The sequence below is a fragment of the Bidens hawaiensis genome, unplaced genomic scaffold (genome assembly GCF_021521415.1).
Source record: "Bidens hawaiensis isolate Kalapana, Puna unplaced genomic scaffold, B.hawaiensis_p1.1 tig00028465_1, whole genome shotgun sequence".
In the NCBI taxonomy this organism is placed as follows: Eukaryota; Viridiplantae; Streptophyta; class Magnoliopsida; order Asterales; family Asteraceae; genus Bidens; species Bidens hawaiensis.
Genome location: NW_027494646.1, coordinates 11,458 through 31,170, shown reverse-complemented (window position 1 = coordinate 31,170; position 19,713 = coordinate 11,458). Strand labels below are relative to the sequence as shown.

At 36.3% G+C, this 19,713-nt stretch overlaps 1 protein-coding gene and 1 pseudogene across 1 annotated transcript; one reads left to right on the top strand and one right to left on the bottom strand.

Annotated features, from left to right (window-relative positions):
* Positions 1–999: 999 nt before the first annotated feature.
* Positions 1,000–2,853, top strand: LOC143577109 (uncharacterized). The gene is made up of 2 exons (XM_077061040.1): positions 1,000–1,158; positions 2,453–2,853. The coding sequence occupies exons 1-2, from the start codon at positions 1,009–1,011 to the stop codon at positions 2,804–2,806; spliced, it is 504 nt and encodes a 167-aa protein (XP_076917155.1). The 5' UTR covers positions 1,000–1,008; the 3' UTR covers positions 2,807–2,853.
* Positions 2,854–3,851: 998 nt separating this feature from the next.
* Positions 3,852–18,134, bottom strand: LOC143577116 (kinesin-like protein KIN-4A; annotated as a pseudogene).
* Between the last annotated feature and the right edge of the window lie 1,579 nt (positions 18,135–19,713).

The window sequence follows — 19,713 nt, the reverse complement described above, 5'->3', positions numbered from 1 at the left end:
AATTGTTTGGATTCATAGTGATGAATTAGGATTGCAACTTACAAAAAATATTTAAGAAAACAGATGGAGACTGGTAGGGAAAAGTATTTGGTAAAAACCACTGTTTTGAAAGCCGGCCCGGCCGGCCGGACCGGGACCCCGGTCTCAGAACCGGGCCAGGTGAGGCATTTGACCCGTTTTTGAAACCCGGACGGGTTTGGCGGGCGGCCCGGACCCGGTGACCCGGCGGGTTGATCGGTAAAACCCATTTTTTATTAAATCTAAAATGAAATGTGTATGGTGGGATTCGAACTTGGGTCATTTCCTAGATAGAAACTTTAATAATTACCCATGAGCCAACCAACCAAACTTTATTAATGCCTTTATTGATCAAATATATATATCATATGTATTCAAAAAACAATGTATGAAACATAAATAAACATTAAAGTTTGTTATTATTATTATTTTTTGTTATTATTAATTTTTATATGTATATGAATTATATATATAAATATATATATTTAAATTATTTATGACGTCATCCGAGTCAAACACCGGTCCGCCCTCCCGGGTCGATCCGACCTTTAACCCGGTAAGACGTTCGGGTCGACGCCAGGGCCGGGTCTGAAAAAATTGGTAAAAACAATATACAATCTTCTATACCAACTATATACAGAGTTTTTTTTTCAAATAAAAAACAGATGTAACTTCTTATTAAAAATTTGTAATAGAGTAAAAAAATATCAATTATAGTAGCTTTACAAATGATTGTATTTGTTTTAAACGGTGGAGATCGAATAAAATCCTGATCCAACAGGTCAAAAATAAATGAGTCTTTTGTGGACACTATATATTTAAATAAATCACATTAAAATAAAACAAAAATCATTTATTCCAAAAAGAAAAAAACAAATTATATTAGTAGAAACTAGAAACTAGTAATCAAGAACGCAAAAACAAAACCTAGAAACAGAACTCAGGTTTCAAATTGAAACCAAAGCTTCAGAGAATAATAATAATAATGCCATGGACGCCGATATGATGGATACCGACGCTCCGGCGACATCTCCGGCGCCACCTCCGCCGGAATGCTCCTCAATTGATGCCGTCAGAGGATTACTTACAGTTGCCCGCCAACTCATTGAACAAGGCAAACCTTCCGAAGCTCTTCAAGCGGTAATTATTATTATTATTTTGAACGGCCAAAAATATTATTACTCCAGCAACTTGATAATTAGTTGGTGTGATTCGGGTAATCGAATGCTATATGGGTATTTGTTATAGAGAAAAAAACCCCCTGTAATTTGAGTGTTTGATGTGATCATCTGGGGATTAGGTATTATTGATTTGATGCTAATCCATGAGTAACATGATTCTGTTAGCTCAATTGTTGTCGGGGACCGATAAATGGGTTTCTTAATGACCGAGTTAAGGTTATTAGGATTTCTTGTCTGGTAAGATTTGTTAGCATATATATAGATGAACCGAGTTAGGGTTTAGCAAGTGTGTAATCAAGCTTTTGAATGATATTTGGTTGATAATAATAAATTAATGATATTGGGACTCGAGAGTTATCCAATTTCCGGTTTGTGTGTTTTTGTTTCTTGTTTGTCACTTTGTTGTTGAGATTCAATTTATTGTATTGGTATGAGAGCGAAACGCTCTTGGAGAAACCTGTGAAGAAAGGGTTAGTATTTCAAAATTAAAGCAATGGATGTGGATAACAAAATGATTGCTAGAAGTTTCATATATGATAAAGTCTCGGTCTCATGAATTATAAGTTAGATGCGGCTATTGTTCTGTTCACGGAAGCCCTTTAGGGCCTTGTTTTTTATGGATCTAAATAAAAATTAGGCATGCTTCTTGAGCATTTAATATTATTCATACTTGTCAACTCTCACGCTGCTACAATTGTTATTTGTTAATATTCCTATTGAAACATGATGATAATGATCTTTCTTGGTTTTTATAAGTTCATTTATACTGTTCATGTAATTGTTACGAGTCCTTTTAACTATCCGTTTTATCAAATCCGTTGTTTTGTATGTAGTGACAAAAAGTCTTGGTTCATAAGCAAAACATTCCTTTTTAGAAGGGTCCAAAGGAATGGTTGAGTAGACATGAGAAATGCTGATATTTATAACAAAAAACACGTGCTTGTATTATTTTTAGTTCTCTTCATTTCATATACATACTACATGCATGTTTAGAGTAAAATGCACTAAGCCTTTTTTTGTTAGAACTATCTAGGATTTTATGATCAATATTTGAGTATAGAACTTCGAATAATAGCGAAATTGCGATGCAGTAACAGCTGGTTGCATTTCCGTTGTAGCGTAATTACATTAAAATGTTCATTTTGGTAAACCCCACACATTTAACTGTTCGTTTTCAGTCATTTGTTTGGTTAAAGTTAAATGCATGAACGTACTTGCATTAAAACGAGACAATACTACTTTTTTAATAACAGGTAGTGACAGCAATGAGAACCAAAGGAGGTGAAACTGCAGCTCTACAAGCCCTAAACCGGGCCAAAGAACTTTACAGAAACAAAATACACGAGACAAGCGCTGCTGATGAGTTGGCGTCATTGTTTGCTGAGTGTGCAATTGCTGAATCTTTACATGAAATCCCCGAACCACCGCCGGGCCCACCTCCTCTTGAACCCGAAGCTACTGGAACCTCAATACTTGCAGAAACCGGAAGAAAACAAGTTGTGATTGATGCATTCTCGGATGGTAGTAGTTTTGTTTGTCAACAATGTGGCGGTCTTGTTGGCAATGACCGAAAAGATGAGCACTATGCGTTTTGGTGTGGGCGTTAATGAGATTAAACGTGTCGGTTTGATGGTGTAATAATAAACCGAGATAAGATATGCATATGGGTGTGTAACTCTTATGAGGTTAGTCATTTGATTCATTTTGTTCAAGTATATGATGATCATAAATGCCTATATTGCATAGGTTTTACATATATGCTGATGAAAATTTGCAGCCCAGTTGAGTTGAGTTGTTTAGAACCCTACAAAATTTGTGGTGGTTGCATGATTTAGTGGTGGAACATGTGATTCATTTACTTATAAATGAGTTGATTTGGGTTTATGCTTAACGGGTCTACTCTGAATAATTCGAGTAGAGACCTGAAGTGTATTTAAATGCTTCTCTAGGATCTAGTTTAACGCGTTTTCTAATTTCTAGGATGCCTGATTGCTTGTGAGATTTGTAAAGAAATCTAATAATAAAATAAATAACTTAAAACTAACTTAGTTTACGGTAAAGGTGTGGGTCTACAGATGACAGATTGTTTTTCATATCCGATCAACTAAACATCCGCATCCACCATTTCTATATTTACTTCATTCGTATCTGTCAATAGTGGATTGGATCGGGTGGATAATCCATCGAATGACAATTGTTATTATGAAGTTAAACGGAGGTAAAAAAAAAGATATTTTATTAAGTTACTTTTGTGTCACATAAACAAAGAACAAAATTCTAATCTTAACGGGCTGAACTAATTAAAATACATCGTATAACACTCTCCCTCAGGCTGGATATAGACAACGGTAAAAGGTTTTTGTCCTAGTTGATACACGGTATGAATAAAATTTCTAAAGCTCTAATTCCATATGAAGGTTTGAAGAGATTTCTTATTGAAATTGACACAATGTACTTGACATTAACAAAACACCAAGTTCACTGACAAATATCTAATTCCATCCGTTTTGTAACCTCTTGAAGACTGTATGTTCAATGCAATATGACATTTACCTAGTCCAGTTTGTTAGCAAGGTATTGGCAAGCTCCTGTGAGTTTTCTGGTAACGATTCGTATGGCCTAACCCAATATATTCTAACATGTTACAAGGCACAAATGATGAAATGAAACTAAAAGATGACTCTTTGGTAATATTCAAGAGCTTACAGAGAAGATGATATTAATAACACTCTTGACAAGAATTACATATCTGTATCTTTGGTTATCAATAACGAATGAAACCTTATAACACTTGTAGCCATACATCACCTACATCTAAATAATCAATACAACTAACCCGAAAAAGAAAAGAAAACAGAAAAGGCATCATCTACAAGTGCGCCACAGAATATACACCACCAAACTTGTTAAACTCAGTGTCTTCTATGATGATAGACGGCTTGTGGTAATCGCGGTTTTGATCTCATCATTGTTTCGTCACTGTGACGGATGAGTTCTGACGGTCTCCATGGTTTTTGCCACTTCCATTTAAATTGCAGTAGCCATTGATGATGGCTTCTCTTCCACCTCCATAATTTCCCAGAAGAATTCCCGATTAACGGTGTCTTCTTTAGTGTCATATGCCCCACTGGAACCATCTGTGTTGAAAGATTATTATATCAGTAAACTAGAGATGTCAGAATATGGGTAGAAATGGGTTGGATATGGGTTGACCCAAAACACCCTTTGTCCAAACAGGTTGGGTTTGGCTTGGCTTGGCTTGGCTTGAATATATTCTTTTTTATTAACAGCTGACCCAAAACAACCTTTGTCCAAACGGGCTGGCTTGGTTGGGTTGACCCAAAATATCCTTTGTCCAAACGGATGCTAAGCGAGTCGCGTTTACAGGTTGACGGGCCCAACAACATTCAGCACAAACATTTGCGGGTTGACATGAACATGGCCCGCTTAACTCAAATCTTTTTTTTTTTTGTATTTCAAAATTTAAAATTACAATTTTACAACCAACAATGCAAATATATTTAAACAATTAAGCATTGAAACTACACTTAATGCGTTTGACCCATTAGAGATTAAATATGACATGAATCGACTCGTTAAAGACGGGTAGAAATTGCCACGTCATCAAAGAAGCAGAGAATATGAAACGAACCTTTCGTTTCTGGTCTAGAAAAGCTGCTGATTCCCGGACCAAACCATTGGCTATGCCCGCAGTGTATTTGAGCTGTTTGGGAACTGGAATAGAGCTCGGGGACAACGGATCACTCGTCTCATCCGCCACATGTTTCAATGAATTATGCGAGTTCACTTGTTTTTAAGGGCCGATTAGGAGTCGGAAATCATTAAAACATTGCCTTACAAAGATAAAATACTAAAAGAATAATTATTATATTAACCGAAATTAGTTCAGAAGAAAACCTTTCTGCTTTTTTCTTTCAAAAGTTAATCAGCAACTACTTGCACATTAAAATCTCTCTACATGTTAAATTTAGACAAATTTTTATAAAATAAATTTAAAACTACTTGGGACTAGTACATCCCGTCGTTTTGCTTAATGTTTTTATTTTCTTACATTAGTTATACTTTTTTATCCCAGTTATGTACCATTCCAACTTGTTTAAAAAAAATTGGGTTTTGTTCAAATTTATCATATAGAGTAACTTTAATATACAAAAATTATGAAAAATAACTTAGCGAATTTTGAACATAATAATGGAAATGAAAATTTTTGAAACAGCTTGAAACCAGTACATCCTGTAATTTTTACCTACTCGTTCATTTGTTTTTCTTACGTTAGTTATATTTTTTGTTTTTTTATAACAATTTTGTACAAATTTAAAATGTAGAGGGACTTTAATGTGCAAAAATTATGAAATATTATCAAATTTGAAAAAAAATTTTAAACCTGAAAAATAAATTAAACAATTTGGATGTACCGGTTCCAAGTTGTTTAAAGAAAATCACAAGTTTGCTCAACTTTAACATGTAGCGGGCAGCAAATTACTGAGTAATTTTTCAAGGTAAAAACAGAAAAAAAACCGTTGGTTTTTACAGTATTTATCCTCATATTATTAATAATAACACGCGATCTTACGGACGGTGAAGAAGCCAATGCAACTGCAACGGTTTCCTCCCTAACTTTTAGCTCCTTCTCAACTTCCTTTCTTTTCAATTCACTTTGTCTTAATAATCCGACAAATTCTTCTTCCATTTCCTTCATTTCAAGATCCTTTTCCAACAATTGACACCTATATAAGATAATGAAAATAATCAATAAACCCATCAAATGAAATTATTTACAAAAGCTAAGATCAGGTTTATGTTTATTAACTTACCTTGCATGTGCAAGAGAATTAAACATATATTGAAGCAAATTCTTTGCATCCGCCATTGATCTCAGGTGGTTCCATCTGTTATGTTGTGGTCTCCGATCCATCATGGGTCGGGTCCGGTTTAGACGAATAGACAGAATTAGGAGATTAAGCTGTTTGAGTTTTGGCCAAGCCCAAAAGCTCTAATCAGGCCCAGTTTAGTTAAAGGGTTAAACCCTAATTGTCTAGTCTATATATTCTCTCCTGTACTTGTAAATTGGTATCACTCAATAATAAGAAAACCCTAGTTATCGACAGTGGACGTAGGTCATACACCGTGACCGAACCACTTAAATCCTTGTGTCTCTTTCATTTATTCTTTCGGTTTTACTATTGTATTCGTGTTTGTGTGTGACTCCGAACCTAATAATTGGCTTCAGAGCCTGGTTCTCGATTATACACACAGTTCCGCCGCCGCCGCTACAGTACCGCCGCCGCCGCTACAGTACCGCGCTGCGCTACAGTACGCGCCGCCGCTACAGTACCGCGCCGCTGCTACAGTACCGCCGCCGCTGCTACAGTTCCGCCGCCGCTGATTAAGGGTTCTGCAGCTGCTGGTTCGTTTTTTCTGATCAGTTTTCAGTCCTTTTATTCCTTGGGTAGTTTGGTTGTTTGCTGTAATCAAAACTCAGTTTGGATAATGGCTGAGGACGGAAAGATCAAGATTGAGAAGTTTGATGGTCAGGATTTTGGATGGTGGAAAATGCAAATTGAGGATTTGCTATGTCAGAAAGACTTAATGGAAGCACTAGAAGAGAGGAAACCGGAAAGTATGAAAGATGATGAGTGGAAGGTACTTGACAGAAAAGCCATAGCTGTTATTAGACTCTCACTAGCTAAGAATGTGGCATTCAATATTGTAAATGAAACTACCACGTATGGTCTTATGAAAGCCTTGTCAAATATGTATGAAAAGCCTTCTGCATCAAACAAGGTATTTCTGATTAGACAGCTAGTTAACACCAGAATGAAGGAAGGGGCATCTGTTACCTCTCATGTTAATGACTTCAACACTATTATTTCTCGTTTGTCTTCTGTAGATATCAAGTTTGATGATGAAGTTCAAGCGTTACTCTTGTTATCCTCGTTACCCGAAAGTTGGTCAGGGACTGTTACTGCAGTTAGTAGTTCTTCTGGGAATACTAAGCTTACTTTTGAAGGAGTCCGGGATTTGATTTTAGGGGAGGACATAAGAAGAAGGAATTCTGGTGAGACATCTAGTTCTATATTGAGCACCGAAGGGAGAGGTAGGAGAAGAGAGAAAGGTAATGGCAGGGGTAGGTCAAAGTCTAGAAGAAGAAGTCAGTCAAAGCCCAGAAAAGACATTGAGTGTTGGAATTGCAAAGAAATGGGGCATTTCAGAAACCAATGCCCTAACCCCTCAATTTCAAAAGAAAAGAAAGAATCTAAGAAGGAAGTTAATCTGGCCACCGGTTCAGATGATTCAGAAGGTTCAGAAGAGACTCTTATCTGCTGTGTTGAAGAATCAACAAATTCATGGATTATGGATTCTGGTGCATCTTTTCATGCCACTTATAGCAAGAAAAAGATGAAGAATCTCCGAACAGGTAATTTTGGTAAAGTTCGTTTGGCTAATAATCATGCTGTTGATATCACGGGGATGGGGGATATTGAACTAAAAACTTCATTGGGCACCTCATGGACTCTAAAGGATGTTCGGGTCGTTCCTAGCCTTAGAAGAAAGCTAATTTCTGTTGGGCAGTTAGATGACCAAGGATATGATGTTATGTTTGGTGGGGGTCAATGGAAAGTTGTGAAAGGGAATCTTGTGATCGCCAGAGGTAAAAAGAAGGGCACTTTATACATGGTTGAAATTCCAGCTGATGGGGTAAATGCAGTGACCAGTGGACCGAGTCAGTCTAGTTTGTGGCACCAACGACTCGGCCACATGAGTGAAAAAGGGATGAAAATGCTCGTTGCTAGAGGAAAAATTCCAGAACTGAAGAAGGTTGAATCTGAATTTTGTGAACCATGTGTTTTCGGTAAAAAGAAGAAAGTATCTTTTGTGAAGACCGGAAAACAACCGAAAGCTCAGAAATTGGAGCTTATTCACTCTGATGTCTATGGACCAACTTCAGTCTCTTCTTTGGGAGGATCGCACTATTATGTCACCTTCATTGATGATTCGACACGCAAGGTATGGGTTTACTTTCTTAAAAATAAATCTGATGTTTTTGATACTTTTAAGAAATGGAAAACTGCTGTTGAATTGGAAACTGATTTGATGGTGAAATGCTTGAAGTCGGATAACGGTGGTGAATACGTTAGCAAAGAATTCCGTGATTATTGTGAAGAGTACGGTATTCGGATGATCTATACAGTCCCTGGCACTCCTCAACAAAATGGAGTGGCAGAACGAATGAACAGGACGTTAAATGAAAGGGCAAGAAGTATGAGACTTAATGCCGGGCTTCCAAAGACGTTCTGGGCAGATGCAGTTAACACTGCAGCTTATTTAATTAACCGGGGATTGTCAGTACCGTTGGGTTTCAAGACACCAGAAGAAGAGTGGAAAGGTAAAGCTGCAGATTATAAGCATTTGAAAGTCTTTGGGTGTAGCGCTTATGATCTAGTGAAAAATGACAAGCTTGATGCTAAAGCTAAAAAATATGTTTTCATTGGATATGGGTCAAACGAAATGGGCTACAGGCTTTGGGATTTAGAAAGCAGAAAAGTAGTCAGAAGCAAGCATGCAACTTTTAATGAGGCTGAGTTATACAAAGATAGAAACACTTCAAAATCAATGATTCAGAAAGAGCAGGTTGAATATGAAATTGATGCTCAGAAAAAGACAGTTGAGTCAGCTACCGAACCCGAGACAGAAACTGAAGAAACCACAGTTCCTGAATTTGAAGATGATGACATTGATGGAAATGAAGAGTCAGAGGGAGTCTCTGACAGTGGGAGTTCAGAGTCTGAGGATGAACAGTCTCCACAAGAACCTGACCCGCCTCAGCACTGGGTTAGGAGGTCCACCAGAGTTTCTAAACAGCCGGTACGTTACAAACCTTCAGTTAATTATCTCCTTTTAACTGAAAATGGTGAGCCAGAGAGTTATTATGAAGCACTTAAGTTGAAAGATTCGCTCCAGTGGGAGCATGCTATGAAGGAGGAGATGAACTCTTTGAGTAAAAACCAGACATGGGTTTTAACCAAGTTTCCACCAGATAAAAGAGTTCTACAGAATAAATGGGTCTATAGAGTCAAGGAAGAACATGATGGGTCTAAACGATACAAAGCTCGTTTAGTGGTCAAGGGTTTCCAGCAAAAGAAGGGAATTGATTATAATGAAATATTCTCTCCAGTTGTGAAGATGACCACCATCAGATTGATCTTAAGTATTGTTGCTGCAGAAAATTTACATCTAGAGCAATTAGATGTTAAGACATCATTTTTACATGGTGATCTTGACGAGGAGATCTATATGGCACAACCTGAGGGATTTCAGGTTGCCGGGAAAGAAAAATGGGTCTGCAAATTGAAGAAAAGCTTGTATGGTCTGAAGCAGGCACCTAGGCAATGGTACCTAAAGTTTGATGATTTTATGGTGAGAACTGGGTACAAGAAATGCGAGGCCGACCATTGCTGCTACTTAAAGAAGTTTAAAGGCTCATATATCATTCTACTTCTTTATGTAGATGATATGTTAATTGCAGGATCTGATATGAAGGAGATTCGCAAGTTGAAGAAACAGTTGTCTGATGAATTTGAGATGAAAGATCTTGGTCCAGCCAAACAGATTTTGGGGATGAGTATATCCAGAAAGAAAGATGGCTCCATAACACTATCCCAAGAGAAATACATAGGGAAAGTGTTAGAAAGATTCAGGATGAATGATGAGAAGACTAAACCGAGAAACACACCTCTGGGAAGTCATTTCAAACTTACCAAAGACCAGTCTCCCAGAACAGAGGAAGAAAGAACAGAGATGGCTAAAGTTCCGTATGCATCTGCTGTTGGCAGTCTCATGTACGCCATGGTTTGTACACGGCTAGACATTGCTCATGCTGTCGGGGTAGTTAGTCGTTTTATGTCGGATCCGGGAAAGGAACATTGGGAAGCGGTGAAATGGTTACTCAGATACTTAAAGGGTACTTCCAGTTTGGGGTTATGTTTTAAGGGGAAGGATACAATTCTCAGGGGTTATTCAGATGCTGATCTGGGTGGATGTAAGAAGACGTTTAAAAGCACTACTGGTTATGTTTTCACAGTTGGGGGAACAGCAGTATGTTGGATGTCCAGACTTCAGAAAAGTGTTGCTTTATCAACCACTGAGGCAGAATATATGGCAGCAGCCGAAGCAAGTAAAGAATTAGTATGGTTGAGAACTTTTCTTGAAGAGTTGGGAAAGAAACAGGCAGAGTTCTTCTTATATTGTGACAATGAGAGTGCAGTGAAACTTGCGAAGAATCCAGTCTATCATTCGAAGACTAAGCACATCGGGAGGAGATATCACTTTGTCAGAGATTTGATCAGTGATGGTGTTTTCAGTTTGAAAAATATCTCAGGTGCTAAGAATCCAGCAGATATGTTCACCAAGCCGGTGATACTGGATAAGCTGAAGCTGTGCAGAGCTTCAGCAGGCCTTCAGGAATAATGTTGAGAAGGCGAAGGGTAACTAGGAGGTGCAAAACCAGATGGGTTTTATTTTACATGTACAAGACAATGCAGGTGAAGACATTTTACGTCTCCAAATGGGAGCAGGTTGAAATGTTTGACGCATCCAAGTGGTGGTTTAGAGAAGATGTCTCGAAGCCCAAGTGGGAGATTGTTATGTTGTGGTCTCCGATCCATCATGGGTCGGGTCCGGTTTAGACGAATAGACAGAATTAGGAGATTAAGCTGTTTGAGTTTTGGCCAAGCCCAAAAGCTCTAATCAGGCCCAGTTTAGTTAAAGGGTTAAACCCTAATTGTCTAGTCTATATATTCTCTCCTGTACTTGTAAATTGGTATCACTCAATAATAAGAAAACCCTAGTTATCGACAGTGGACGTAGGTCATACACCGTGACCGAACCACTTAAATCCTTGTGTCTCTTTCATTTATTCTTTCGGTTTTACTATTGTATTCGTGTTTGTGTGTGACTCCGAACCTAACACCATCGACCACGATTAGCAAATGTGCGTTCACGTTCTTCGGCCTCGGATAATTGTGAAGCCATTGATACAAGTGAATTTGATGAAATGTTTAACATGCTTTCCAATGAAGATATTCTTGACATTCTTGCATTTGGTGACAAAGAAGATGCCCTTAAAATACATAAATTACAACACACAAAATTAGCTGACTTTGTCAAAAGTAGGTGCTATAATGTGCGGTTTAGGTTTGGTGGTGGGTCAAATTGTCTATTTTTAAGAACTTGAAAATAAGAAAGAAATATACCTAGTAAGATCCCACTTATAGCAGAAACTACTTGAAGGGTTTAGTGCTTAGGTTTAAGGTATGCCAAGGGTGGGACAAGGATGTGCAAAAAAATCTGATAATCGAATCGTGTCTGAAACCGGGAAAACCAAACCGAATTGTGATAACCGAACTGAATTTAATCGGATAAACCGAATTAATTGAATAACCCAAAAGAATAAATTGGTTTAATCAGTTGAATTTGGTTCGGTTAGACATTCTAATTCGGATTGATTCAGTTTTTGGTTAGGGCCATAAAAGATTCAAAATCGAATAAACTAATACTCGAATCGACGAACACCCTTAGATGAGGGTAAACCTTTCTTCTATCCTAGAGGAAATATGCTATTATTTAGTGTATTAAATATGATTACAAGACTATATTACTAAATGTCAGCATAACTTCTTTTAATTCGAACGACTTAGGCATTGTAATTTTGATAATTTTATACCAAATTTTACTTGTTTTGACGTCTTATTAATAAGCTACAACCGAATAGACCTGTTTCATACTAATGGGTTGAATTTGCAATTATACCTAGAGAAGCCATTCTTTCCTCTTGGAGGGCTAACACCTTTTGAAGCATATTCATCAACTTGTTTGAGAACCGCTAGCTCTTCCGCAAGTGCAGTGCGTCTACATAAAAAACAATTTTTTCCCAATAAGATTAAAAATAAACATTTTTTTGTCAAGATTTATATTATAAAATAGGGATAATGTATATAGAGGCAACCCAAATATTCAACAATTTTCATTAAGTTCAACCAAAGGCGTGTCAAATGGCGAAAGTGCCCTTAACTTTTTTCAACAAATAATTTAACATATAACATGTTGACACCTCATCAAATATAGTTTTAAAATTTTAAAACCTTAAGCTCATATTCGTCATCTGGCATGTCCTTTGTCAAATGATTAGAAATTAGTTACTTACACTTGACTTTGTTTCTTATATTCGTGTCGAACTTCATGCACATTCACCATCACTTCAAGCTCATGATCAAGCCAACGCTGCAATGCCTTCTCATTATTCTGAGAATAAAAAGTTAAATTTGGATTTTTATAAAGCCCGAATATATAAAAAATGACATAATAATTAATAAGACCTAGATATTTACCTGTCCAATTGCTCCATTCCCATTGCTAGTCACTGTAACACAGAATGATTCAAATCAATTAGAAGATTATGAAAACATCAGTGAATGCTGTGAGGGACGTTTCTGTAATTTTGACCGAACTACAGGGACCAAAAATGTACTTACCTGAATTCTCACGGGTAGACCTGCGGGCTTCTAGCAATTCTTTTAGTCTCTTTGTTGCCATTGCAGCCTCTTCTGTCTTCCTTTGAAGAACCTAAATTTTTTTCAAAAAGTAGTAACAAATAAATTGAAATGAGGGAAATTTTAATTTTGACGATTGTGAATAAGAATAAAATAATTACTAACCATTTTTTGACATTGATTAAGAGCCTGTAATTTGTGTCTTCCATATTCATTCCTCCTTCCTTCCTTCTTTAGCTGAAGTTTAATAAAAAACCATTTTATTTATATCATTTGTATATAATCCAAAAAAACTAGAAAAGAGTATAATATATACCTGCAAAAGTTCTTTTTCGCGCGATGCTTTCCATTGTCGGAATTGTTCAGCTTCTTGTTTTATCTTGTGTTGTAGTTGAACCTACAATCACATCTAAATTAGTAGAAAATAAACTATAAAATTCATAGTTTATATAAATTTAAACTAATTCTGGGTTATGTATATATTTTTCCATTACTGCCTTAAGTTATATATATGGGCTTTAATTTAAACGAGACCTTTAACGGGCGAGCGAGAAAGCCACACCGACCTTGGTCAGGCTTGGCTCGGCTTGTTTACAGACAAAATCGTTTTTCTCACCTTTTGTGCCTTTATAAATTGTATTTCTTCTTGCAATCTTTTTGCTGCTTCATCACTCTTTTGTTTTTGCCTCGAAAGCTGAACTTGACTCTCTTGTTTCTTCTTGAGTTCCTGAATCTGATATTGAACAAAAATTAAAATTATTAAATTGTCATTGACCAACTAACATCTCAATTTAAACGGGCATGAAAAATTATCTACTTCTAACCTGTGATTCAAGGGACTTCAATTTGTGGGAGTGTAAATCTTGCATTTTTTGTGTTTGACCATCTGAAGAAGCAGACAGGTTTTCAACTTTAGTGAGCAATCGGTCCCTCTCTATCTGCATTAATAAAAAATATATATTTTAAAATGATACAAGCTGCAATACAGTTTGCTCACATGTATATTAATATTCATATTTCAACCTGCACTGCCAGTTTTTCTTGCTCGAGTTCCATTATTTTTTTCCCAAAATGTTGCTTGAGGATCATGGTATCAGATCCTTCAAAAAGTCTCATCTCTGACTGCAAATAAGTAATGGTTTATTATTAATATACGTAAATTCATACAGAAAATGAAATAAAACAATATAATAAATTATCACACCTCTTTTTGTTCTAAACGTGCGTTTAACTCGTGTAACTCCTTGTCCATAGAGTCTTGGCGAATGGTATGCTCTAACTCTTTAGCTGCTTCTTCCTCTATGACACCCAAATCACCTATATAATATTATTCAATAAATCAATAAAGAAAAAGATCCAAACATGTAGCAAGATTTACCCTATACATGGGTTGATTCTTAACACTAATTTGTCCTTTTATTCGAAAACTATTTTCTTCATATGTAATTTTGCATTTGACAAACTAATTGACTATTAGAGGTGTAAACGAGCCAAGCCGTTTGTGAGCTGCTTGAGATCGGCTCGCTGGAAGCTCGAACCAAGCCGAGATTATATGAGCTCGAGCTTGAGCCTAAAAATAAGCTTGTTTTACTAATCGAGCCCTGACTTGAGCCCAAGCTTCACCTATCGAGCCCGCTCGCTAGCCTGAATGAGCCTAAAATTAATATATATATTATTTAATATATATTTATATTGATCATCATTTTATACAAAATTATGATTAAAATAACTATATGAATGTATATAATTTAGTTATTAATTAATAAACAGTTTGACCCCGAGCCAAACCCGAGCGTGAAAACTGCTCACAAGCCGAACTCGAGCTTTAGAAATAGAGTTCGAGCTCTCATAAGTTAAACGAGCCAAGCTTGAGCTTAGCCATTTACACCCCTAGAACTAATCTACAATAACAATAGAACTCAATATTTTTGGACAGGAACTGTGTCTGGTCAGCCACTCGACCCATTTTGACGTGAAATAGAAATTGCACGTAGTGCACGTTCAAGAAAACTAAATTTAGAGGAGGAAAAAACCAACCATTTTCACTCATCGGATAATCAGATGAATCTACAGTTTGCAAACCCCTTTTAAGCCCTTCATTTTTTCTGCAAAAGGAATCACCAATCTGCCATAGGTACAGAGTTAAATGAGAATATGGTTCGGTTCTTGAAGCATAATTTATTATGCTATAATCATTGTCAAACGTTACGTACTTTGGCAGAACCCTTTCCAGATTGATCAATAACACCACCTCCCATACGGTACTCATGAAGTTCCCTGCATAGATCTTGATTTCTAGCTTCAAGCCAAGTGATCCTCTCCCGAAGAACCTGATTAAAGTTTATGTTACAATTATTAAATAAAGTTTTATCATATAATACGATTATAATGAGTTGCCGTTTTATAATTATATTTAACCTGTAATTCAACTGAAGAATCTCCACCACGAGCACAAAGTTCTGCTTGCAAGCATTCTAATTGTTGGCGCATCTTTAACATTTCATTGGACACCGGATCTCTATTCACCTATTCATTGGTTTAAAAGAAATTTATAACAATTAATGCACTACTTATAATCAATAGAAATTATACTGTTATAGCCGGATCGAGCTGCAAGCTTTTTAAAAAACCCTAGTGAAAAGAAAAAGGCGTATACTATACTCTTACCACTGGCTTATTTTGGATATTCCGAGCACGATTTGCATACTTTAACGTGTTTAGAGTTTCCTCAGTGTTTATATCAGCAGGACTAACACACGCTGGAGATAAAGAAAATTTAACGTTTACTTAGTCCAAAGACGTCAAATGAGCTTCAATACACTAAACAAAAATAGAATTAAAGATTTCTTGAAAGGAAGAATAAATGGTGTTTGGATTTGCATTTAAAAAACTCAAAACCCTATTAATAACACTAATAACTATAATTAACAAAACTAAAACGGGAGATGTTACCTATCATAACAGTTCTACTGTTCCCACCAAGTGAGTCCTGCAAGAGCCGAGTAAGTTTACTATCTCTGTATGGAACATGAGTGCCTTCTTTCCGTTTTTTCTCATCACCAAGGGCACTTATGACATTTCCAAGTGCAAGAAGACCCTTGTTAATATGAACGCCTATTCAACAATATTAAGCTATTAGTAACGGGCCAAAATGGATTCGTATTGAAACATATCATTTTTAGTACAAGAAAATAGACTTTGAGCGACTTTCAGCCTGTTTGACTTGTTAACCTGTTGACCTATAAGCTATTTTTATCTGACCCGTTTTGAGATAAAATACAACCCAAATAAACCATTCATAAATACCATCTTTACTCACCTTCTTTGAAGCGCATGCCATCTGAACCCGTTCGTTTAGCCCGTTCTGATCCAGCAAGATCAACTAAATGCAACTTGGCACAAAGATATTCATCACACATAGAATCATTTGAGTTTGACTTGCTCATTTGTTCTAATGTGATTGTAAATATCGCGTGTGAACGGCTGTATAAAGAGTTCAAAAGAAAATAATTAAAGAACAATTTCTGTAACGTTTCTTAAAGAATTTTCAAAAAAGTTTTAAATATAGTTGGGGTATTAACCTTGATTGATTATTCATGTTTGTGCTCCCGGTTGCCCGACTTAATGATCCATGCTCCAGGCAATCTGTCATTTCTTTTAGCGTTTTAACACTACATTCTGTAGTACCCGCGAGTGTTATGACACCATTAGACGTTTCACGAATTTGTATTGGTGGTTTCCCGGGAATATTTGTTTTCCCATTCTGCCCGTTTATTAGCTCCGATTTGTTATCCAACAAGTCCCGTACTTCTTCTTTTAAAATCTTCACATGAAAATTATTTGATTTGGCTTTTATTTATAAAAAATATTTATGGTTTTACATATTAAAGACCAAAGAGAAAGGTATTCTTCAACACACCTCAATGAAGGAAACATGCAACTGGAACTCTACTTGATGTTGTAAAGATTCAATCTTGTTGAATAATGCATTCATGGCTTGAGGAATAAGCCCTGTTTGGCAACCGTCTTTAAATCCAGTACCCATGGTGTATGTCTTGCCCGAACCAGTCTATAACATTAAATACATCAAATCTATCATAATGATCAATATCTTGTATTTGGATAAGGCCACTACCATACAAATACCACTCATATAGCCACATACTATCCAGACATCACTGACGTGTCATACAGCCCGTATGTCAGGGCTAAAAATGGTCAAACGGGTCGTTTTGATAGTCATACAGCCCATATGATATAGCGGAAAAGGTCATACTGGCCGTATGAGGGCCAAGTCATACGGCCCGTATGATGTTGTTGACTGATAAAAAAAATGACCCAAGTGACCACTGACAAAGACATACAGGTCGTATGACCTTTGTCGTAGCATCATACGGTCCATATGACATCATACAGCCCGTATGATGTGATTGGCAAGGTGGTGTACACTTTTGCGGGTGATGTACCAATCCTTGGATAATAGTGGTTCTGATTCAGACTATCCAACTACTTGTGGACTATTCTATTATTATCTGATTTATTAACTATTTTAATTAAATGTACCTGGCCATAAGCTAGAACTGTAGCATTATATCCTTGAAACAGGCCATCAACAAGAGAAGAAACACACTCTTCAAACATGGCTGATGGCGGGGACCCAGTGCTACCATACACATGATCAAAAGTGAAAGAATGTGTACCAAGTTGCACCTGCAATACAACCAAAGATTAAAATATACAAATAGTGTGCGCGTTCAATACAATGAAACGGTTATGTTGTTACAATTATCACAATTAATGAATTAAAATCAATATATAGGATGTGTTTATGCCATTATATGATTATAACTATATATAATTTAAGTGGTTCTAACACAATATGTATAAGTGCAGTTAAAGAAATATGTATAAATACATAATTAGGTAAATTGAATCAAAATTATGCAAGAAACTTCCCAATTTATGAAGAAAATCATATCTAGCAAACTCCATTACCAATAATACTCAGTTAATTTCATAATCAATAAAAAAACTCATCTATTTTAGAACATGCATTAATTTGTCGATCAATTCTCTTAAAAAACATTATTAAATTAAATTAAAACTTAATTATGAATCCTAGTTGACACCAGATCTCAATCAATGAATGAAAAAAGCAATCGCCTCATATACATTCAAAGCAACATTACATTGAATGAATGATTGCATGAATAATAATAACCTGTGGCTTTCCAGATACGACGGTGACGCAATCCTTACAGGCCTGAAGCCTTTCATCTCCGATAAGCGGCCGTATATGTACGGCTACTTTGACACAGCAATCATCGGCCGGAACCGGAATAAAGAAATGAATAATAATCAGAAAATGAAGTGTAATTTGACAAAACAGAGTGAGTAATATTAATTTTTATGGGGACTGAAAGTGAGTTAGTAACCCCCTTAAGAGAATGAAAGGCAAGGGGCAGTTGGGGAAGAAGAAGAAGATGTATGTGTGTGGGTGTGTGTTAACTGGACAACAGTCCGCAAACTTCTATACCACTCTTTCCGGAATTACCCTTCCTTCAACGGCTTTTGTTACCCCCCGCCTTTCTACTTTCTCTATTTACCCTTTTGCCACCTGTTTTTTCCCGGGAATTATTTATTTATTTATATAATAATCGATGGGACTTTGTGTTTCATGTGACTCAGATTCGATATGAAAAAATATCTATCTATAAGTCTATATCAAATACAGATTTGGGTACACATTAAAACATTTACAGTATTATTTAATAACATGAATGTCACGTGGACCATTAACAGTCGATGGGACATGTTTCATGTGACTCAGATTCGATTCCTATCTCAAGCATTTAGTTTAACTGCATCAGGTGATGATGGAAGACTAGACAAGTATGTGACGTTTACAAGTTGGATCTTTGAATAGAATGAGTTTTATCTCACCAAACTATCGTGTCTTAGGTGAGAGTTTTTCCCAGATCGAAAAACGAGTGTATCCCGATATAATGAATTTATTCAGTAGGCCATTTGGAGGACTCGTTGGTTGTTCAAAAAAAATATATTCATATAATAGCCACTGACTTTAGGAGTTGTTTGGTAGCATCTTAATCGTTCAGACTTGAGGTTATCTCTTAACCATTAAGAGGCTATTAAACAACCTCTTAAGTCTTGGGGTATACTTTAACTCCAAGGTGTTAACGTTGATCTGATAAAGGTTAACAAGTAGGACATTACACCCTTCATAGGTTAAAGAGCTTTAAAGGCAAGTTGGGTTAACGAGGCTTTAAAAGTCACTACACTCATACACCATAATTTAAAAATTGTTTTTAAATTAAACTAAAAGAGTTAAGCAGGGCTAAATCATTTTCTTTAAGTAAGATGGTGTTAAAAAAAAGGATAAAATGGGTGTTGTTGCTCATACGCAGAGTTATAAGGGGCATGAATTTATACCGAGTTGCCTTAGTTGAACTAATCAACAGGCATTGGAGGAGAGGTTGAAGATTGCAATGTCTCAAGTTCGAACATAATTTAACCAGATTTTATCATAGTGAATCCTCAGATAACATATTTTTGTTGAAACAGGAGATGATAGGACTTGGAGTATCAAATGCTTTGTGCGATCGAGGATGTATGAAGTGTTTGTTTTTCATTAGGTTACTCCGAATTACATGTCTTTATTCGTTATTATTCCTTAAAAGATAACTATTAATATAATAAGTGGTTAAATATTTATACAAGAAAAGAAATAGGAAAAAGAAAAAGTAGGTGGATAACAGTAAAGCAAGGGAGTGCCACGTGATGTGTGAACAGGAATCCCACGCGATGAGAAGTAAGGCACGAGGATGGACGCCTTCCATGTATGTGAATGTGAATGTGAATGTGAATGTGAATGTGAATGTGAATGTGAATGTGAATGTGAATGTGAATGTGAATGTGAATTATGA